Below are 24,087 nucleotides of genomic sequence, written 5' to 3'. Positions count from 1 at the left end.
TCCACTACCTCTTGGAATGGGGAATGAGACATTCCAAAAGCTGCTGAACTTTACTGAACTCCATACTTACATTGAACAACTTAAGAAAACCTCCAAAGAAGTGAATCATACTATCACTTTTGAATATGGACAGATTGCACAAAATTTGCTCCAAGATGCTCATGTCTCAAGCTTTGGAACTTTTCTTTGAGTATTCGCCCACTGCAAACCATGTATTTAATGTTTTAATTCATCCTATCTTAACTATTCTACAAATTTTGCTATGTATTGTTATGATTCTCCTTTGCTGTAGAGTGAAACACGTGTACATTTCTTTTCTCACAAAGTTCCCTCTAGCTTTTAAGGCAGTTATACATGAATTTCCAGTATCTTCTCTGACAACTTGCTAATTTGGTTCTAATTTGGTTTTAATTTGGCATGGCCTATTGCATTACCATTACCAGGGTCAGAGATAATATTATCCCATACTTACATACTCTCTTATGACATCTTGGTACCTTTATACCTGAACCTCTGATAAATTGTCTGTACTCTGAAAAATTGTTTGTACCCTGATAAATACTGCACAATCTTGTATGTCCAAGCATCTAAACCTATTGTACATCTTATTTGCCTAATTACTTCTACTGTGTATGTTTACTTGTAGACCGTTCTGAGCTACTGGGAGAACGGGATATAAATCTAAATAAATAAATAAATAAACCTCCTGAAAAAGCTTCATCCATTATGTACTGTTCATTCTGCTCAACGACGGGTAAGATATAGATACGATCTATGCAACCTAAGACAGAGGTTTGAACTCATAATGGGAACTGTTCATCTTCATAGCTTGGAGGACAGCTATGATATACTGTTAGAGATTGGCAAGGCATAAGCGAGGCAAGCTGGCTAAGGGTACCACAAGTTTGCTTTCATTTCAAAGAATATGGAAGATGTCAGCATAGCCGTTGCAGGCGTTCAGCATTTTCGGTTGGCATAGCTGGTGTCACCAAAGGCCTATGGGAAATTGTATCAATCTGACTCTGGCATGGGGATGCAGATAGACCCTGAGGGCAGAAAGACGGTTTCAAGTAGTCCTGATTAAATCATGATTAGCTAAAATGTGTTAATGTATTAATCAGAAACTATTGTCCGAGGCATACTGGAAATTTAACAACAGCATAGTATTCTTTTTGGAAATTATAGGTATGCTTCACTGTTGCAGCATTAGATTTTGCTTTAGGTGATATTTACTGGCTCTGTGGAGACCTCCGGCTCCGTGTTAAACTACTCAGCCAGTAGATAGGCCAGTGCACTTTAGCTATACATAGATGAGATAGGGGTCCCAGATGAATTCAAGGCCCGAGACCAGGTTAAGGCTAGGTTTGAGTCCCTTATTACTATCAATAAGAATGTTGAACTTAGACCTTCTTATTGTTATAATCTTTATTATTATCTGCACTCTTGTTGCTTATGTAATTTTTAGACTGTTCCTGTGCTGTTTGACTCATTGCAGCCCCTAAAACCCCTCCTCAAGAGACATATCTAGAATATCTCTCCCTCCACGCTCATGCTGTGCATTTATGACGTCATTTTCATGACGTAAGAGGGGATTGAAAGGAATAGATAGGTTTTCTGTCTCTGTCTATGAAAGGACACATTTTAAGTTTTCTGTCTCTGTCCATGCTGGAAGTAATCAAATGTAGAATGTTGGGTGTTTGCTCTCTTAATGGTTTGGGAGGAGTTCATTTAATCATGTTAATGAAGTTTCGTCTTTGGGACAATACAGGCTCAGGCCCCCTGCCATGTACATATCCTGTTCACATACCCTCTCCCCTCTCTTGTCCATCCCCCTTTTCTTGTGAGGATTACCACTGACCCAATATAACCAAATGAATTCTGGAAATAAAGTCAGGCAAAAATCTCTTTAGAAAACTGGCTATCTATCTTTCTTTCTGGGGGGAATTGCCTCCAGATGACAGAATGCTTTTGCAGAACGATTTCGGGACCTAGAAATGGATCTTGTCCGTTTCAAAAGGTAGTGGCCACAGCTTGACGCACCCAGAAGTTCGCGGATGTCGCCATGATGACATCATGCATATGCATATGCAGAGGCCCTCCAGATGGGCCCTGAGACGCCAGTACGGGGTGCCAGTAGGGAAGAGGGCCAGAGAGAAGGAGAGGTGCTGGCGCCAGCTGATTGCCTACAGCAGTGTTTCTCAACTACTTCAAGCTAAGTACCCCCTAAGTCTAACAAATATCAACTGAGTACCCCAACCACAGACCTTCCTAGGCCCACCCAATCTCTGCCCCAGATCCCATCACCTTTACTAATTGTAATGAAATTTTTGCATTCATTTTTCATATGCACACAATATACACAGCAGACATAAATTCTCAAAACTGACACATTTCAATCACTATATTGAAAATAAAATCATTTTACCTACCAGCGATCCGCTGCTGTAATTAGCTTTAAAGGTGAGACTGGGAGGGCCAGGGGGGGAAGTCAAAGGATGCTAGAGAGAAACATGCAGGCCTTCGGCAAATTAGGCAGTGCTGGCGCTGTACTGCGTAAGGAAGTCAGTTGGCAGGTGCCTCTCTTCCTCCTCAGTGTGCCACGGCACACTTGGAATCTCAGGAGACACTGGCACACAATTTGAGATGCACTGCTTTAGAACATTAAGATCCGAGGATAAACATCTACTCTGAGGGCAAGATTATCAAAAGTTTAACACCGTCGCTAAACTGTTTTCCGGCGGTTTAGCCTGAACGCAGTTTAGGGTCGGATTATCTACGTCTTTAGCGAGGTTTCTAGCAGTCTCCGACACTGACATGCAAATGGGCTCTTCAACATTGAAAAGAGCCCTCCAGTGGATTCTTAAAAAATGGCGAGCCATTTTCAAAAAAGCGTCATCAGCTTTTGGCGACAAAAAAACGCAATTGATCCAAGGGTGCCGGTCAGTGTTTGAAAACCCATCTGTGTTGTGATGCAGCAAGAGAGATGCCCATTCTCTCAGCTTCATCAGAACACCTCTTCCCTAACATTCTGGCCACGGCCCCCCCAGCAGCAGGAGAGGCTGCAGCAGGAGGAGAGGCAGTTTTCCTGCTGCACTAAATAAAAAAAATTTTAAAAAAAAAAAATCCTGCCCGACCTGGCCTGAATGCGTGCCCCCCTCCCATGGCAGCATGAGCGATGACCACTCTCTCCTGCTGCACTAAATAAAATAATAATTTTTTTTAATCCTGCCGCAACCTGATCTGAGTGCATCCCCTCCCCCCCCAGCAGCAGGAGAGTTGCCCACTCTCTCTTGCTGCAGTAAACTACCCGCCATGACTAGTAGTGATACACCCCTCCCCCTTACCTGAACAGATGAGCTGAACAGAGTTGGAATCCTCATTGCAGCTGCTGCGTCATCTAATCTGGGTATTCTCCTCCCCGGTGCATCTTGGGATGCATCTGAGGAGGGGCCTGAGGTTCCCATAGGAGGGCCCTTAAACAACTTGGGCCAATCAGAGCCTCAGGCCCCTCCCCGGATGTATCAGGAAGGATCCTAAGGCTCTGATTGGTCCAGATGCCTAAGGCCCCGCTTCTGGGGTGTCCAGAGCAATCAGAGCCCTAGGACCCTTCCTAATGCATCTGGGGAAGGGCCTGAGGCTCTGATTGGCCCAGGGTATTTAAGGCCCCTCCTAAGGCACATACAAATGTAGGAAATTTTCGCTGCTGTCTGCCGATCTTATTTGCATGCGCAATTTTTAAACAATATCTCAGTTTTTTAGATTCGGTATTGAAATGGCTGCGTTAGCAGACCGTCGCTTTTTAACGTGAGTTTTTTGAAAATCCTTGCCTCAGTTCCCCTCCTTAAGAACCATTAACATTCGGCGGGATATTATCTTTTCTGTGACAGTTCCACATATATGGAAATCATTGCTGGCACATTTGAGAGAAGAAACTAATCTAGATAGATTTAAAGGCAATCTTAAATGCTTTCTCTTTAAAGATGCATTCAAACCTTAAAAGCTACAAAGCCACTAAATTAGGTGTGTTTTAACCTACTGTTATTCCCATTTATGTTCTCCTTTTCTTTATGCACTGTAGTTCTGCCACTCCCCTTATGTTCCTGTCACCACTTATTTGTCTTGTGTTCAAGTCTTTTAATCCCCCAAATACTCTTGTCACTCCCTTTTTAAAAAAAAATTGTACATCGCATTGAACTTATGATAATGCGTTTTAATCTAAATTTTATTAAAGTTGAAACTTGTACTCCACAAAGGAGAAAGGAGGAGGTAGAAGGGGCTGGCTGAGAGACTAAATTCAACTCCTGTAGAGTCTCCGAGATGAGATCAGGCAAAGCAGCAGACTTAAATAAATGTAGAACCAAGGAATCATCCCCAGGTTTGAAAATCGTAGAAGGATCCGAAGATCCGGTATACTGTCCCGAGTCCCCCACCATAGGAAGTGTGTCCCTGGAAAATAAAGGGTCCACAAACCGATCATCATCATCATCATAAGTATCACCCAAATCAGGGTCCGCTAACTCAGGAACAGCGGCTGACTGAGAAGGTGCCTAAAGAGGCAAAACCGCTAAGACAAGTCCGAGGCAGAGCGGGACTGCACAGGGAAAGCATGGCTATCCTGAAAGGCATTCCACAAATATTTTATAAATTCTGAGAAGGCCTCCGGTACCTGGAGAGCAGAGTCACCTTTAGATGACTTGACTTTGCACTTCTTAGGCTGCGGGGTGTCTGCATCCTTTCGTGTGGAACATTCAGCCTTACCAGGCCCCAAAAATAAAAATGGCCACTCCAACAGGCCAGCCACCCATTTTATCACCTGTTTAGACAGGGGAGAAGTTAAGCATGGAAGTGCTACCAACGCACCACTTGGCACAAGGACATTCCGGGGGGGCGCTAAATTTGCACAGTCCTGGCAAGGGTTTGAAATAAAAGAGCCCAAGGACTCCATCCCAACAAGTTTAGAAGAAAAAATTGCAGTTTGGGAAGTACAGGGAGCTTTTGAAAAAAAGATCACTAAAATCAAAGATGGCCACGATATTTTTCACAGAGAAGTTCAAAAATGGCGATTTTAGGATTTTTAAGGGGGTAGGGGAACACAGGAGGACAGGCAGAAACCTCTAAAATATGAAATTCAGACCCCCCCCTCTCTCCGATTCACCTAACAGGCTGTGACAGCCTTACTCACTGTGTGCTGGAAATGTGTTGCAGCCTGCTCTCTTACAGTAGTTGGATTAGAAGAAATCACTGCCTTATGCTGGGAATGCCTCATTGATGCCAATCTTCAGGCTGCCAGTAAAGACATGGCGCCTAACCGCACCTCCACCCCCACGGGCGTACTAAGGGAAGGGTGGAGGAAAAAAACACGCCCTGCGAGACACTGCTGAACTTCCTAAGGGCACCTAATAGCCTGTGCTCAAACCCCTGCTAAACAGGAGGTAAAGAATAAGCAGGGATGACCCCCTGAGCTCCAAAGAAACAAATGCAGGCTGGCTAATAGATACTTCCAGACCAGAGTCTGCTTCTTCTCTATGCAAGCAGAGCTGAAGAAAGCGCTCCGAGCACAAAGAAAACCCCAAAAAAGGTTGACTACCACCGAAGAAAATAAGAAAAAGGGAGAGCAGAACAGAAACACTCCTTCAGGCTCACATACAGAAGGGAAACACTGCAGGTGGCAGTTGAGCTCCCAGTGAAGTAGAGGAGAGTCAGAGAAAAAAATCCAGAGTGGATTCCTTCTGTAGATGGCTTGCGGCCATTGGGTGATAACCCACATGTCTTGAATGACTTACCTACTGTACTGGAAATAATGTTAAATTTAGAACCTCAGTAGTCTTATCTGCTAGAGCAGGTTCTCCTAAGTTAAGGAAAGAAATAAAAAAGGAAGATGTTTGATAACCATAGAAATATGATAGGGAATTCCTCTATGCCAATGTTCTTCAATGCAAGGCCCTTGTGACAATGGCAGCCCTTGGAGACCTTTGGAATGGGCTGCGCAATTGCAGAGTTATTTTCTTCCCACTCACCGTTCCCCTCTTCTGCCGGGTTGGGTCCAGTCCTGTCTGGTCTTTCTCAGCCTGCTCTCCCTCTACCCTTTAGGGGGTCTGGCTCTCTCTCTCTCTCTGCCTGTCTTCCATTCACAGCATCCAAAGGTCTTACAAAGTTGAGTTTTCCTGGTAGCATTTCATCCAGGCTTCTTCCAGCCACTCCAGAGGTCTTCCCTCTCTGCATCCCTCCCACACAGCAACAGGAATTTGCAGCAGAGGGAAGTCCCTCAGGGCAGCCGGAAGAAGCCTGGATGAATCGCTGCCAGAAAAACCCAACTTTGTAAGATCATTGGGTGCTATGGATGGGAGGCAGGCAGGCAGGCAGGCAGGGAAGGAGAGAGCCAAACCCGCTGAAGGGTAGAGGGAGAGGAAGCCAAGAAAGATCTGATGGGACCAGGCAGAGTGAGTGATAGAGATCACATTTTGGGAAAGCAGAGAGAAATACCAGACTTGTAAAGGGGGAAGAAAGAAGGGCTGGGAAAGAGAAAGACTAGATCAGACTGGACAGAAAAGTAGTCATCAGACTCAAGGAGGGAGGGCTATAGTGAGAGATGCTGACACGCAGGAGATGAGGAGTGCAGGAAGAAGGAAACAGAGAAGAGAGAAGCAGGACATGGGGGGGAAGAGACAGATCAAATAAATGTTGAAGGAGGCGGGAGCTTAGGGAAAAGGACATAGGGTAATGCTGGAAAGGGGGAGGAAGAGAGATAAAAGATACACATGGATGGAGGGCAAGAAAAGGGAACAAAGCAGGAGGAGACAATCCACATGGATGGAGGATTAGGGAAAGAGCTGGAGGAGATGCACTTGGATGAAGGGCAAGGAAAGGGAAGAGAATGGGGAAAAGAAGGAATGAAGTCTAAGTTTCCAAGTTTATTTAGATTTACTATCCCGCTCCTAGGGTCAGAGTCTTCTAGGCGGATTACAATCTAAAAGTGGGAGGATATGAAAGAGTAGCTAGATTTGAGGAGGCAGAAAAATAGAAGAAAGCAGTATGTGACAAATCAGCACCAAAGATTGATCTAAGGCAGAAAGTTAAGAAAGGAAAGATTAAAAAATAGCAAATGGACAGGAGGCCCTTAAAAAAGGAATTAAAAGCATAAACAGGAGGAAGCACAAGCAGATACTGAGAAAAAGAGATTAGATTCTTACTTTGATAATATCTTTTCCAGAAGATAGGGATAGAATGCTGAACCATGGGTCTTGCATTGCTCCCACAAGTCTGTTTCATGAGATACTCACAGTCTTCAGTAGCTCCTCCTTCTCCCTGCTCTCTTCTACCCCCAGTCAGTTAGTTACAAAGCCGGTTACAGCCTAACAGGAGAGAACAAGAGAAGGAGAATGGGGAAACCCACCAACAAGACTTTGATCTGTTCCTAAATAAAAACACATAGCTCATAAGTACGCCAAGGAGAGGAAGGAACAAAGTACAACTTTATTGATAAAAGCCATCAGAAACTGTGGAACTCTGAGGAATCCCCAAGGAACTATTTACAGGTAACAATGTCTTCCAATATACTATAGCTGACTCAGTCAAAAATCAAATGTTCAGATTCTAGGTTGGACAGGGCTTGCGAAAAGGGAGCTGATAACATCCAGGAGCACAGAAAGAGAACACCGAGCACCTTGTGATCTGAAACAGCAAATTCCAGCCATGAAACCATCAGTCCCATATCTAGACCTTCTTTAAGAAAGGATAGAAGTACCCGATAACATCCAGGAGCACAGAAAGAGAACACCGAGCACCTTGTGATCTGAAACAGCAAATTCCAGCCATGAAACCATCAGTCCCATATCTAGACCTTCTTTAAGAAAGGATAGAAGCGCCGATACCGAACCGTGGCAGGACCCAGCTGCTCCTTGCAGCACCAACATTGGAAGGTATCCCATGCCTTGGCGTATTCCACGAAAGTGGCAAGTTTCTTGGTTTTCAAAAGAGTACACACAACCAGATCAGAATAGCCTTTCTGGCTCAAAGCCAAGCACTCAAGAGCCATGCCATGAGATCAAAGTGTTCCGGATCTTGCAGGACGATCAGACCTTGAAAGAAGAGTCCCTGGAACAACTGAGGTCTCAGTGGTCAGCCAATCTGAAGACGCACTAGGTCTGCATACCAGAGACATCAAGGCCAGTCCAAGGACACTAAAATAACCCATCCCTGATGTCTGGCCACTCTTCTCAGGACTCTCCCTACCATGGGTTAGGGAGAAAACATGTAGAGTTCATCCATCAGCCAAGGCTGAACCAGCTCGTTAATCCCTGCGTTTCTGCACTCGTATCTGCGGCTGAAGAATCGTACCGCTTTCTTGTTGCTTGCCATCGCCATGAGGTTGAATGTAAGGTTATCCCAACAGTTGACGATGTTCTGAAACGGCTGAGACAAGAGAGACCACTCTACTGGATCCAGTCTGCTTGCCGAGAAAGTCTGCCCGCATGTTTTGCACTCCAGCGATATGAGCCACGATAATGGCCAGAAGGCAAGTCTCTGACCAGCAGAAGAGAGCTTTCGCCTCCATCTGGAGGCCGACTCTCCTGGTGCCTCCTTGTTTGTTGACATAAGCCACTGCTGTTGCTTGTTGGAGAACACTCTGACCGCTTTGTTCGACAACTGGGGCTGAAACTGAATCAGCACCAACTGGATGGCCCGGAGCTCCAGCCTGTTGATGGACCAACGGTGCTGCACAGTGTGATCCCCAGCCCAGAAGGCTGGCATCCGTTGTCAGCATGGTCCTTAGAAGCATCCCTGAGGCCAGTGACTGAGGGCAAAGTCATCAGGACATGTTGCTGTGGGCCTCCTTCATCCAGGGCAGTCGAACATGCAGAGGATCTCCCTGCCGAGACCAACAAGAGAGGAGATAGTGCTGAAGGGGGCAAATATGTACTCTTGCCCAAGGAACCATATCTCTCGTGGCCACCATCGAACACAGGACCTGAAGATATTCCCAGGTCAACGGAGACTGCTGCGCCAGGAGCTTAAATTTGGTTCTCAAGTTTCAGACTGTGTGCCTCTGGAAAAAACACTCTGCCTATCTCTGAGTTGAATCTGACACCCAGATACTCCAGGGACTGAATGGGTTGCAGCTGGCTCTTCTTCAAGTTGACAATTCAACTCATGCCTTGAAGGGTCGTCAAGACAATCTGAACTGCTCTCTCCGCTTCCTCCTGTGAAGGTGCCCTGATGAGCCAGTCGTACAAGTAAAGGTGGACCAGCTAACCCAGTTTGCGGAGGTGGGCCCCCACAAAAACCATCACCTTGGACCAAGGGGCCGTAGCCAGACCGAACGGGAGAGCCTTGAATTGAAAATGCTGCTCCAGGATATGAAACAGAAGGAAGTGCCTGTGATCTGGAAATATTGGGATGTGGACATATACTTCCATCAAGTCCAGCACTGCAAGGAACTCCCCCGCGCTGTATTCTTCAACTGAAAAGCACCTGGCCTTCAAGTTCTCTGCTGAAGCCATCAAGTCCAGCTGAGGCTGTCCCCAGCACTGAACAGATTGAATGCCTTCTTCGAGAGCACAATCACTTCTGAGAAAATACTGTTAGGTAGTTTCTAGACAAATAAATGCCAAGCCTCAGAGACCGATTATTCAAGCCAATCTTGCTGAATAATAATTCGGTCAAGATCTCAATCATTGGCCTTTGGCATACAAAAGCTAATTATCAATGTATATGTTCTTTTTTCTTTTTATAGCTCTTGTTATTTTTTACTTTTTTTGTTTTTAAATATATATTTTTGTAAAGCATCCAACGATGCAAAAAAGTGCAAGAAATTTAAAGAAGCACTTAGCTTAAATGTAGGACAGCACTGTATCCAAACCCCATGCACAGACGCGGCTTTTTGCCGCCAATCCTTTTGACAGGGGTATTTAAATGGCTCAGAGTCTTTTGTGACTGATGCCATTTTAAGCAATGTTTAGTAAGGAACCAGGCTATACACGTTCCGTAAGTTTGCTGCTTATTTAAAAATACTGCTCTTAAATTCTTTGTGATTCAATACATCCACCATTTGCTTACTGAATTGGTTTTAAATGTTACTTTATTTTCAGGCACTGTGATTGGTTTTCCCCTGACGAAGCCTCGCAAAATCTGTATATCCCCAAATTCAGAAAAGGGTGCAACAAAAGTCGAACAAAAGACCCGGCGTGGATAACTAAAATAGTGAAGGAAGCGATAGGCAATAAGAAAAACTCATTCAGAAAATGGAAGAAGGACAAATCTGAGGGAAACTGGAAAGTTCACAGAAGGGATGCACCCCCTAGTGGAGCAGGAAGGCACGCATGCGTGGAGCAGCAGAGCAAACTTAAATCTTCAATCAAGTTTGCTTGAAAATGCTTCCGCATCGGGGCTCCGTAGATGACGTCACCCACATGTGAGAATATATGCCTGCTGTCCCTGGAAATTTGTTGAGGCGTCTCAAGTCTAGTATTGGGCGTAAGTCTCCCGTTTTTTTCGGTACTAGGAAGTAACGGGAGTAGAAGCCCTTCCCCCATTGGTCGGGGGGGAACCTCCTCCACTGCTCTCAGGCGAAGCAGGTCTCGAGCTACGGAGAGGAGTAGGGGTAGCTGCGTCCGGTTGGGAGGGCAATTCCTTGGGGGGTTTTCCGGAGGAATGGTCCGAAAGTTGAGAGAGTATCCTGATGAGATCACGCTAAGGACCTATGCGTCCGACGTGACTTGTTCCCAGCGAGGGTAAAAGGCTTTGAGGCGACCCCCGATGGGAAGGAGGCCTGGGACTATGGCGGAGGGGGCCCGCCCCCTTCCGCGTATCCCGTCAAAAGGACGGGGATGGTTTGGTAGTCGCAGGCGGTTGGGACTTGGGCATGGCCCGGTGGTGGGCTTGCGGACGCCTGGGTGGAGGCCGCGAGAAGGCAGGAGTGGATTTTTGTGGGTAGCGGCGCGGAGGGGCCCTATACGGCCTGGACGCGGGCGGTTTGGGCTTTTGTCGGACGAGGGAGGCAAACGAGCGTTCGTGTTCGGAGAGGCGTTTTGTAGCCGCCTCGATAGTGTCATCGAACAGTTCTTTTCCCACGCAGGGGAGGTTAGCCAACCGGTCCTGTAAGTTGGGGTCCATGTCGACCAGGCGTAGCCAAGCTAGTCGGCGCATGGCGATAGCAAAGGCTGCCTCTCTGGAGGAGAGTTCGAAGCCATCGTAGGCCGCGTGGAATAGATGGAGGCGTAGGTTGGAGAGGGATTCCAAAAGCAGGCTAAAGGCTCCTTGGCGGGAGGCCGGTAGGTCAGTCTCAAAGGCTCTCAGTAGTCCAATGAGGTGTTTGAGGTAGGATGTGAAGGTGAAAGTGTAGCTTTGCACCCTAGAGGCCATCATCGCAGTTTGATATAGTCTCCTGCCGAACTTGTCTAGGGTTCGGCCTTCTCGGCCTGGGGGGACCACCGCTGAGACCCGGAAGGGGTGAGCCTTTTTTAAGGAGGATTCTACTAACAGCGACTGGTGGGAGAGCTGTGGTTGTTCAAATCCCAGAAAGGGTACTGTACGGTACTTGGCCTCCATTTTGGAGGGCACGGCTGTGACCATATAGGGGGTTTCCAGGTTCCTGAAGAGAGCCTGTTGGAGTATCGGGTTAGGCGGTAAGCGAAGGGACTCTCTGGGTAGTGATGGCATATCCAGTTACGCTAGGTATTCTTTAGAGTATCTGGAGTCGGACTGGAGGTCTAAATTCAAAGCGTGGCCCATGTCCTGGACAAAGCGTGAGAAGGATGGTCGGGATGTTCCCGAGGCCCCGTGTGGGGTCGGTGAACGAGACCTCCGTCGGGTGGAGAAGGAAGGGGAGGCTTCCCTCGAGTAGCGAGGTTCCTGCTCCGATCCAAGCTCCGAGACCGGGGAAGTACTGTGAAAGTGTTCCGGGGTCGTGGATCTCCGACGTCTCGAGGAGCCCCTCGGAGACGATGCCGGGGTTCGGGGTACCGATCGATGTCGAATCGGTGACCTCGACCCGGACTCCCTTGGTGAAAGCCCGAAACTTCGGATCGGAGCCCCGGTCCGAGGGGGAGTTCGGAGGATGCGTGGGTTGGAGAGTGATAACTCTGCCACCCTCAGCGGTCCCGTACGAGGTGTAGGTGAACGGCCTCGTAGAGTGGGGGAACCCCGGGCCTTCTTAGAGGTACGGCGGTTCGAGGTTTCTGTTGGTTTAGCCTGACGTTTTGCCCTGTAGCGGTCTGTGGAGGGAGAGCACCTCGGGTGCCTCGGCGAGGAGTCCAAGGAGGATGAGATGCGGCGAAGTTTGCGCACTTTTCTCCGAGGTGGCTCGACGCGAGGCTCAGGCTGGTCTGGCACATGCGGGGTCGAGGTCGAGGCAGAGGCCGGTTGTAGATTGGCCATTGCAGCGGACAGCTCCGACGAGATCATTGCTCGGAGTAAGTCCTGGAAGACGGGCACGGACAGCATCGAAGGCATGTCCCCTGTCTCGGTGCACTCCACCGGGGGCGACCTCTTATCAGAGTATTCCCGTGTGGTGGAGGCACGGCCCGAAGGCTTGGAGGGCTTCGTCGGGGCTGTAAGCATGGGACTTCCGCCATGCGTCGCCGGTGTCCCCGAGGTTGGTTTCTTCGCTGGTACAGAACCTGAAGAGGGAAGAGGGGACTTACCCGGAGCCGAGGCTTTCTGTTGTCCCGAGGACTTCGGAGTCGAGTCTCGAGGTGATGCCGAGGTATTCGGGGCCGAGGTCAAGGCCGGGGCCGACCTCGAGGCCGAGGTAGAGGGTTGGTCTGGGGCGAAAAGATCCGTCATGCGGGCTTTCCTTCGACAGAGGGCCCGGTTCTGGAAAGTAGCGCACTGGGGACAGGAGTCGGTTGGATGAGCGGCCCCCAGGCAGAGGATGCACCGGCGATGCGGGTCTGTGATGGAAAGAAGCCGCTCGCACCGGGTGCACTTTTTAAAGCCGGTCAAAGGCCGGGACATAGAATCGAAAGTGGCCGCGGCTCGAGTAGCCACGCGGCCACAGGGACCCGGAAGCCTCCGGGTCGGTCAAACGAAGCAGGAATCAAGTTGAATAAGAAAAAATTTCGCGCACAGCGACTTAAACGATGAAAAACAAGAAAAATCGCGGTGCTAGAAGGCAGTTGGGGCAGAGCCTGAAAAAACACGACTTCTAGGCTCAGCGGAAAATTTCGAACTGGAGACCACGAGGGGATGCACCCCCTAGTGGAACAGGAAGGCACGCATGCGTGGAGCAGCAGAGCAAACTTAAATCTTTAATCAAGTTTGCTTGAAAATGCTTCCACATCGGGGCTCCGTAGATGACGTCACCCACATGTGAGAATATCATGCCTGCTTGTCCTGGGATAATGAACTTTACTTTTTTGGTGGGAAACACTTTGTCAATATTATAGATATGAAAGAATGAATGCTGAACAACTGGGACATAATTAAAAAATTTAAAGAAACATGGGGGTCCATTAGCGGCATTTGTTAAAACCTTTAATTTCTAGTTGATTTCTACGCACATCCAGAGAGGGAGGGAAAATATATTTTGAATTATTATTTGTTTGGTTATAAGTACTGTTTAATGTATTATTTGATTGCATATTGTTTACACTTTGTATCTGATCTGTAAATTCAATAAAGATTTAAAAAGAAAGAATTTGACAATAGCCATTCCACGGTCAGGAAAATAGTATACAAGTGGAGGACTTTCCAAACAATTGCCAACATGCTCAGGTCTTGCTGTCCAAGCAAGTTGACCCCCAGAGCAGACCGCTAGATGTTAAAAGAAGTCTCCAAACACCCTAAAATGTCATCACAGGACCTACGGCAAGCTCTTGCTACAGTTGATATGACAGTGCATGCCTCTACAATCAGAAAGATTGCACAAATTTAACTTGCATGGGAGATGTGCAAGGAGGAAACCTTTGCTCTAAGAGAAACATCAAGGCCAGACGGAAGTTTGCCAGAGAACATTCAAAAACACCAGGACTTCTAGAATAGTGTTCTATGGACAGATGAGTCTAAAGTTGAATTATATGGACACCATAAAAAAAGGACATGTTTAGCGTACACCAAATAAAAATTTCCAGGGAAAGAACCCCATACCAACTGTGAAACATGGAAGTAGAAGTGTCATGGTTTGGGGATGCTTTGCTGCAGCAGGACCTGGCCAGCTCACCATCATAGAATTCACCATGAATTCTACTGTGTATCAGAGGGTGCTTGAGGAACATTTGAAACCATCTGTAAGAAAATTCAAGCTGAAGCGGAACTCGACCCTGCAACACGGCAATAACTCAAAACATACCAGTACATCCACCAAGGACTGGCTGAAAACTAAGAAATGGAGAGTCCTGGAGTGGCCGAGTCAAAGCCCTAATTTTAATCCCATTGAAATGCGACTTGAAATGGGTTGTACATGCAAGAAACCCCTCAAACATCTCACAGCTGAAAGAATTCTGCATTGAGTGGGCCGATGTCATGGCTACAAGAAGCGTCTCACTGCAGTTATTTCAGCCAAAGGGGGTAACACTAGCTATTAGGGTGTAGGGTGTCCTAATTTATTACTCAGTTAGTATACACATTTTTGTGGATATCTTTTGCTTCATGAGTAAATCAAGGAAAAGTTTTGTTGTTTACCTGCAATTATATCACTTTCTTTTCCAGAAATAAATAAAAAAAATAAAACTGACTGCAGCCAATAGGGGAGCGGTGCTGGACCAGCAGGAATGCGAACAGCACGCGCCTGCCTTCTGCGCCGCTCTGCCCGAACTGAAGAAGAGCTGTCCAGCGAGGGAGACAGGCAGGAGCGCAGAAAGGGGACTTTAAAAAAAGGAACCAGGGGGTGCCTGTGCTGCCTATGGGGTGGGGTGCCGATGCTGCCTATGGGGGGGGTGCCTCTGTTGCCTATGGGGAGTGCCTGTGCTGCCTACAGGGAAGTGCCACTGCTGCCTACGGAGGGGAGTGTCTACGCTGCCTATGGATTTTTCACTCTATAAGACCCTATCCCGGCCTACCACTAGACCACAAGAGGGGGTTCAGGGCAGGGCAGTGGGATTTTTTTTCCTGTGTTTTCCTCCTCTACAGGTGGATGTGTCTTATGGTCCGGTGTGTCTTATAGATTGAAAAATACAGTAAATAGTTAATGAGCCAATTAAGGGTCTTAACAAGTGATAATTGGTACTTAGGCATCCAAAGGACATAGACGCCACTTTGTAGACGCAGCCACAATTTCATGGACGCCCATGTTTAAAACTCACGCCTAACTCAATAGGCGTAGACGTGGAATGAGCGTGGTTTGGGTAATGACTCAATTTGGGTGTCCTTTGATTCATTTACATAACACTGAGAGACCTAGGGCATCCATATGATGTCCATATTGTAGGTGAATGAATACCAGGTCTACTTTTGAGCTTAGTTTGGACTTCAAATAGATTTGAGTTTTATGGACAGAACTAAGGCACTCTTTGGACATTCTTAATGCGATCTGCTAAATAGCTCTCAGGGATTTATTTTTGCTTTATTAAGCTCAAAATACATTTAATAAGGCACCACACAAACAGAGCACATCAAAACAGATATATTACATGCAAAACCTTCTATTTTTATGGACAAACAGCAATGCTATTTGCTAATTAGAGGAAAAAATCCATTAACTGAAGCACAGCACATGAAAAACATAGCTTTAGTTTTCTTGCTAAAAAGCTACCTTTTTTCTGACTAAACAGTTCTCCAATCAGCACATTCTTGAAAGCAAAAAAAGCACATGACAAAAATATATAGATTGCATACATAACTTACATTGCCAAAAGGTTAAAAACAGAAAAAAACAAACAGATACAGACCTTAGCATGGCTTCTATTTCATTGCAAATGGAGGTTTGCAGCTGCACAATGGTGACCTCGTTGTAAGATCATCAAGGTGCACCTGCAAGGTAGAATGCCACAATTAAAATATGTGCTGGGGGAGCTGCTTGGGATTTGAACTTATGACCTCTGGAAGAGGAGCACAGGGCTTTTACTGATTGAGCTATAGTAGCTTCTAAACTGCCCTGTGATACAATAGCCTTCTACCCTAATGTTACTGGTTCAAAACCCAGTTACCCTGATGGAAGAGAAATAAATAAAAGCATTAAACAGATCCAACTCCCCGTATTACAACTATAATGAAAAACAGCATAAAATTGCCATTCTAATAATAAAATATTATAACATTAAAGACACTGTTTGGACGTCTAAATCTCACCTAAAACCTGATTCTCTAAAGGACACCTAAAAAGTTAGACATCTAAACAGTGTTGAACTCTGCTGAACGCGATTCTACAAAGGACACATAAGCACCTAAACGGCACCTAACTTTAGACGCGTTTTGCAGAATCAATGCCTTTGAGTAGGGGAACTGTTGATGCAGATAGGGGAAGACAGAGAAATTCCGTCTTTCCACTCACCGCTTACTGCTCCACTCCAATGAAGAGCCTCCCTCCGACTCCAATACAGCTTGCTATTCTCCAACTCCTCTGCAAGTGTTCCTCCTCACCAAGAAGAAATTAGTATTTTTTTTTGTAGCTGACCTCGATAACAGCCAAAACTTTTTTTGATCGGGTGAGGAGGGAGCCAAATGGAGCAAATATAGCAGGAAGAGGGGCGGGGTATTAACCTAGCTCTTCCCGGTATTTCCCCTAGGCACACAACAGCCTAAGCCTCCTCAGGATACACCAAAATAAAAACTACAATGGGAGCCTGCCTGTAGAAGAATCCAGGAGCATAAGTAAAGCCATTCATCCACTTGCTGAAGATAGAGTATAATGGAGTCTGAAGGAGCATGCCATCCAAGGTAATGGGTCACAGCTTTGGTGTTCTCTATCTCTGCCTGCTGGTGGATGGACTTAACCCATGCATCTGGATTCATCTGCTGCTGATGGCAGGGAATGCAAAGATTGTTGATCATTTGTCAAGTAGGTCCTCTGCTCACTTCTGATCGGTTCTTAGAGGAACACAGCTGGTTAACATAGGAATGCACATTTTCCAACCCTGACACACCTTCTCAAAAATACACAAGAAATTTATAGCCCCTTTTATCAAGCTGCGCTAGAGGTTTTTAGCGTGGGCCAGCCATGGTAAATGCTCCAAAGCTCATAGAATTCTTATGAGTGTCAGAGCACTTATCTCGCCAGTCCTAACTAAAAACCTCTAATGCAGCTTGATAAAAAGGGGTGTGTGTACTTAGTGCATGCACATTTAAATTACCACAAGATGCTATAATTACATCCCTCAGTAGTACTTTTTTTGCTGTATTAGATGCGCGTTATGCCTAATACAATTTATTATATACCTTATTATCCCCAAATACAGGGTCCAAAATGATTAACAAAAAGAAAATTTTGTACAACATTTTCACTTTGAAATAACAATCTAAAATTTCAAGCCATTAAAATTAAATTTAAAAAAATCTCTGAAATATTTGTCTTGACAGTGTTATTAAATATCTCACAGGATAACTGTAGTCTGATAGAGGAAGACCATTCCACACAGCTACTGCTTTACAGGTGAATGCAGATACAAGTAATCCTTATACTTTATTCCCTTTTAAAAGAGGGAAACATCAATGTTAAAGTGAACTGTAACCTACACGAACTTCTTCCAAATGGAATTTGAATGGAATTGAATAGATAGACCTTTGTCAGGCAGACTTTATAATCTATGCCCTTAAAATGGTAAGGACAAATCAAGTATGCATTTGTAGTATGATATCATACATAATGAGTCTATTCTGTTGGGCAGACTGGATGGACCATACAGGTCTTTATCTGCCATCATCTAATACGTTAATATGTATGAATTCTGTCACACCTTCTAGTGCTAGGCCATACCGTATCTTAAACATTAGACATGCCAGCTTATACATTATACCAGTATTCACTGGAAGCCAATGTACTGCAGATAACAGTAAAGTCCCATATTTAAACCTTGATTTTCTAAAAATTAAACCTTATTGCAATATTTTTTTAAGAGTTGCAGTTTTTTCAGAAACTTTATTGAAATTCCAGAATAAAGTGAATTAGCCTAGCTTTAACTAATACTATAAAATGGGAATCATGAAAATAGTGATATGCTTCACTTATTTCATCTTAAAGAAAAATTTCTTATCATCTTTGAAAATTGCTCTCTTAACTCCCAGAATCCAACTGTGCAACCCCTATGAAGATATATATGTATATGACAAAAACCAACTATCATTGTTTGACTTCCAAAAACAGAAATGAAAATGATTTAAGTAGGAGAATTTTTTACCTTAAAGTAAAAGCGAGCTCATCGCTCATGACACCTGTGTAAGTCACTTAACCCTCCATTGCCCCAGGCATTATGTATATCTAGTAGTACTATAGAAATAATAAGTACCAATAGCAGTTTCTCTCCATAAGCTATGAAAATTGTGAACCTGACCTCCCTTGTTCCCTAAAAAGTGAAGAACTCTTTCTCAAAAAGAGATCATGTCTAATACTCATCTGCCCCTCTCTAATCTAACTCATTGGGTACTTGCAAGCGCAAGAAAATAAGAAATTTAAAACTGAAGATGCCTGTCTCTTATATATGATAGGATGCTCAGATCAGTAAGGCTAAGTCTCTCCAGTCCCAATCCTAATAACAGAGAGCAGGGATATCATCTCACCTATCACTCTTACTCCTAAGGATTTGATCTATCTAGGTATGCTGAAATTATCCTCTCTTGTTATATTCTGGCTTTGCACTTTGACATGTTCTACTTTTCTGCTGGTTACCACTACCCCTAGATTCAAAATGATTACCCTTACTTCCCCCTTAGGCTAGCAAAGTTCCATTCGAGTTTGGTGTCTCTCTCTGTTTTGTGTCCTCCTGGCAGTGACTGTCTCTTTTCCCCAAAAAAACTAACCATAAACCCCTCTCTTTGCTGGGCTGTGATCAATAAATAATGTCACACTCCACCAAGCAAACGCCACAAGAGACATTTACTTCTTTCTCCCAGTCAGTGACAGACGTTTTCACAATGCTGGAAATGAGACTGGGGAGAAGTCCTAAATCTTTAACAGTTACCATCACTATTTTCTTCTTTCCCTGAGCTCTTGCACTATTTGTTATTATCACCTTCCTCGAGCAAGATTTCAACCCCAGCATCTGTCATTTCACTTCACGGCAACAGCAGCTTTTAATTTTCACATTTCCACCTGTCACACACTATTTCTGCCCTTCCTCATCTTAGATCAATAACAATTGTGTGCTCCCTATGCAACTATTTTCCGCGTCCCAGTTTGCACCCTGATTCTGTCACTGCCTCCGTTTCTCCACAAGCTGTCAAGACACGGCGGCAGTGACTATTTCTCCGTGAGCGACAGTAAGTGTCACACTTCGCCCCGCCGGAGTTCTGATCGTACTCGATGACTCACCTCCTGCTCTCCGCCGCCGCACACTTCCCTGAGCCGCCGCAGCCGCCAGCTTAGTCCGAGGAGCTGTAGCAGGGCCGGGTCCGAAGGTAGGCCCGACGCCGACGCCTCTCCCCCCGTTCCTCCTCCAGCTCTGAGGGGTACCCGTGCCCTCTCCGCTCTGCTTCCGCTCCCGCCGCCACACCGACTCCGCCCGCCCCATGGCCGGCCAGGGAACCGGCCCCGCGTTATGCCTGCTGCCGCCGCCCCGGCCACCGAGGCCGAGGCCGCAGCCGCCATCTTTAATCACTGAGATAAAACTACAATAACAATCTTCACACAGCGCCACAGGGGAAGGAGTAAAAGCGCCTCCCAAGCCCATCGGCCTAGGGCATCACGGGAATCGTAGTTCGCTCTTTGATATGTGTTGTTCTAAGTGCACGTGAGGAGGATCTTCACAACTACAACTCCTAGAGGACGCAGCAGTGAGGAGGGCTGTCACATACAGGTAAATCGCTCAAAGCCTTATGGTAGATGATAGACTTTTTTTTTGTAGGACTACGAATCCTAAGTTGCCGTAGAGTTGATAATGGCTGTTTATGCAAGTGTTTATGGGAAGTTGAGTCCGTGAAGAGATTGGCCAAAAGATGAGAGGCATGTGGCGTAAGAATAGCTTACAATGCCCACAATTCCTCCTATTTAACCATTATAAAAGGTAGGTAAAGCACACATGATACTGATACTGCAATGCTATTCCGTCCGGAAGAGGTAGTATCATGTTTTGTTTCGATATAGCTGGATTTCGGTTAATTATTTGGATTAAGAATGTAAAAGTTATTAAAAATCAGAAGAAAATTTTTTTTAATTCCAACAATTGTACTTTGATATTTACGACCTTAATTATTTCAACTTTGGAAATTATACAGTTATTGCTAAATTTAGTCAGAGCTTCCTAGTTACCGAGTTCAAGGAGGAAAATTTTAGACCAGTTGTGGATTTCTGACAGCCTCCTCCTGTTGGCCTTATGGCATCTGCAACACTAATTTCAATAGAAAGAATCCAGAGCTACAGTTACCACATGGCTTTGACTGGAAGTTGAAAGCCAGGACTGGGCAAGAATTCCTTCTGAAATAGGTTAACCTGGCAGTTCTCTAGCCTCGTTTCCTTTTACATCCACCATAATAATTTTGAGATGTTACTTAAAAGTGGCATTTTTTTCACCCTTTAAGAAAAGCACTGATTAAAATAGCAGGTTTATAAGAAAAATAAGTGTAAATAAATCTTGTATGCCTAGCTTGCGGATTTGTGAAATCTAATGTTGTTCCAATAATGCAGAGCTGACAGGTTAGGCCTTAGACATTTTTATGTGGATTATTTATTTGTTTGAATAAAGCCTGTATCTTGGACATCGACTCTTTGTTTCTTGAGCTGTCAAGTTACCCAGTTTCAGGAGAGAGACTTTTTGACCAGTCCTGATTTTAAACTTACATTCCAAAGCAATGTGGGATTTGTAGTTACTGATTCTACCTATTGAAATCAGTGCTATAAGTCCCAACACAGCCATCAGCTCCCAGATCCAACACCTACAGAGTGACCTGCAGAACCTCATTAGGGCCTAGGAACACTAACCAGTCCTTTGCTCAGCAGCCTACAACACCCTCCAGCTCAAGCACTAGGCCAGTGCATAGACGCAAAGCAACTGCCAAACAGCACCATTTACAAATCCTGGGCCCCGTCCCACGCCTGCCATCTTCCACACCTCTGAAATGACCTTTATTTCACAGACATTCACCTGAGGACAATGTCAGCAATGATACTGAGGATGGGGAGTCTGGCAGTGGTTAAGAGACTACAAAAGATGCCTCTTGTGCTTCAGCATAGTCAAAAGGGGGGTCTGGGAGGGCTCAGAGGGGATGTGGGGGATGGAGGCAAGGGGCTCTAGATACAGCTCTTATGGATGTGTGGGTGGGGAGTAGGTGTGTGTGTGGCAGAGCAGGTGTGTGGGTGGGATGTGGATTTGGTGGTGGCTTACAACAGATGTTATGTTGAAATAAAGCTGTTAATTTCATGGAAGTTTGTCTGTATTAAGTGTTGCCTGGTGCAGACGCCCTCCTGGAATGCACCCTGGTCAGCTCTGTGACATGGAGGGAGGGGGCTCCTCATCCTCTGCATCTGGTGGCTGTTGATGGTGTTGCTGTGGGGGGGTGTCCAACTTCTCTTCCTTTCTGTTCCTTCTCTCCCTCCATCCCATTGTCCACCATCTCTCTCTCGCTCCTCTGTTTGTAGACCCATTATTTCTTCCCCTCCCCCCCCACCCTCAGTCCGGCATATTCACGTCTTTTTGGACACCTTCCCTCCCTCCGTGAACATCTACACCAGGGTCCGCCCCGAAGGCTTGCATGTTTTCCCCCTTCTTCTTCCCGGTCTCACATTCGAGATTTGGCCTACCATTCCTTCCCTCTGCAGCGGTCCCTCCCCTCCTTTGACATATGAGATTGCGGCAGAGGGAACGTGCTATGGAGGCTGAAGCAGCCTGCAAGATTCACTACAGCTGATCGGCAATCCTCTGCATGCTGCTTTGAAGATGAGATCGGGAAGCTGGGATGGAGGGAGGGAAGGAACGGCAGGCCAAATCTTGGGTCAAATTTAATTACCCTATGTGCCAAATTTGGTCCGTGGGCCTGACTTTGATACCCCTGCTGTAGAAGCTTCTAAAGCACCCTTGCCTGAGAAACTCCTTAATATCCTACTTGCCCTGTTTGTCTGTTTTGTTGTTTTTTTTAATCAATTTTTAAACATTATCATTTATACAAATAATAATTCAAGGAGCGAAGAAATAAGTAAAAGAATAAGGCACCACCCCGCCCACAGGAGGAGCCTAAGGCTCCAGGGCCTATTCTGATTGGCCCAGGCGCCTCAGGCCCCACCTGTGGGCGGGGTTTCAGCCGCCTGGGCCAATCCAGCCCCATTCCGGAGCCGGCTGGCCTACCGGACGGGTGGGCTTGGCACCCGTCCGTCCGGCCAACGATTTGAGGTACAGGGGTGGGGGTGGGGGGGTCATGAGGTCATTGGGGGTGGGTCACAGGTCGGCGGGGGGGTGATCGGAGGTTCAGGGGGTGGACGTTGAGGGGAGGGGGTTGTGTCGAGGGCAGGAAGGCCTGGGATCCCTCCTGCCCGTATTGTAGTGGAGGGTGAGGGATAGGGAAGTCCACCTGGGCAGAAGGGGTTGGGCTCCCTCCTGGCCTGATCGGGGGGGGGGGGGTCGCGGATCGCTGGAGCCAGGAGGGCTTGGGCTCTCTCCTGGCCCGATGTTGTCGCGGGGTGCCGCGGGTGCCTGGGGCAGGAGGGCTTGGGCTCCCTCCTGCCCCGATGTCGTCGGGGAGGTCGGGGGTGCCGTGGGGCAAGAGGGCTTGGGCTTCCCTGCCGCGATGCGATCACTCCTCTACCCGAACTGCCACAACCCGCGGCAGGAGAGATTGGGCATCTCTCCTGCCGCGGGTCACGGCAGTTCGGGTAGAGGGGTGAACGCATCGCGGTAGGGGAGATGAGGCATCTCTCCTGCCGCGATGGTTGCGGTGGGTGGGTGGGTAGGTTGCCGGGCCGCTGAACTGATCACGCCAGCGGCCATCAGCTCAGCGGCCCCTTTTTCGGCACTTAGACCTGTTTTGACTTCGTCTAAGTCAAAAAGGTATAAGTGCCGACTAGGCAACCTGCCTAAGGTTTTGGTTATACCTGCTGCACACCTAGGTGTAGGTCGGCCCACCTCCCGCCCTTTCCCCTCCTCTAAACACGCCTCTTTTCTCTGTGCGTTTAGTGGTAGGGGAAAGGCCTAAGCTGGTTTTAGATACTTCTTTGGTTATGAGTACTTGGACGATCAGGCTTTGTGATCGTCCAAGTAGCCATTTAGGACACTTTTTAGACGTTTTTTTTTTTTTATTATGAACCCCATAGTCTCTAGAGAATGATCAAATATTTGTTATACGCTCATAGACATGAAACTTCGATGGGGAGTGAAAACACCCCCTTGGCAAGAGTTCACCTTCCAGTCATTGTGTTTTGATCATGTGATCAATCTCTGAGACTAGATATTTAAGTTTAACTGTATCATGATTGTTAAATTTCTTTTTTGTGTTTTTCTTCTTTTTGTGTACTACTTAATTCACTAAAAAAAAAAAAAAAATGTTCAGATAGCAAAAACTCACAAATTTAGAAAAGTCTTCACTTAGCTCTCAACGTGGCCCTGTTTCGGAATCTGCTTCAGGAGACCCTTTAAGAAACTTCCAAATAATCTCAAAAAAGATGTGGAGAACTTATAATGAAAAATTCACTGTGATTCTGCAGTCATTTCGCTGTTGAGGTGAGCAATGCTTACACGACAGCGTCCTGGATTTCAACTACATCCAACGTTGGCATTCATTTTTTTCAACTTTCTTCCATTTTTCTTCTTCCTCCTCAAATCTGTTTACTTTTCCATGTCTTCCCTTCCCATCTATCCATGCACATTATCTCCTCCTTCTCTCTGCCGTACCCCACCATCCATGTGTGCTATCTCATCCCTTTTTCTTCTACCTTATTCCCATCTATCCATAAACAGCATTTCTTCCATTTTCTTCCCAGCCCCATTCCTCCCATCCCTATGCAACATTTCCTTCCTCTCTCTCTCCTTCCCCACCCATCCCATCCCGGTACACCATGTCCTCCCTGTCTCTCCC

The 24,087-nt window shown here is 46.2% G+C and overlaps 1 protein-coding gene across 3 annotated transcripts in view; it reads right to left on the bottom strand.

The window, feature by feature from the left end:
• KMT2B (lysine methyltransferase 2B) overlaps window positions 1-19,708 on the bottom strand; it is a 496,236-nt gene extending 476,528 nt beyond the window's left edge. For 2 of the 3 annotated variants that reach the window (XM_033963411.1, XM_033963413.1), the window contains exon 1: window positions 19,400-19,707. In XM_033963411.1, the coding sequence (XP_033819302.1) occupies window positions 19,400-19,675 (276 nt within the window). In that variant the 5' untranslated portion in view covers window positions 19,676-19,707. Of the gene's footprint in view, window positions 1-19,399 lie in introns of all 3 variants that reach the window. The other variant, XM_033963412.1, reaches the window with a different exon arrangement.
• Between the last annotated feature and the right edge of the window lie 4,379 nt (window positions 19,709-24,087).

This window comes from Geotrypetes seraphini, chromosome 11, assembly GCF_902459505.1.
Source record: "Geotrypetes seraphini chromosome 11, aGeoSer1.1, whole genome shotgun sequence".
NCBI lineage: Eukaryota > Metazoa > Chordata > Amphibia > Gymnophiona > Dermophiidae > Geotrypetes > Geotrypetes seraphini.
Note: the sequence above shows the minus strand (reverse complement) of the source record. Positions and strands in the feature narration are given on the sequence as shown.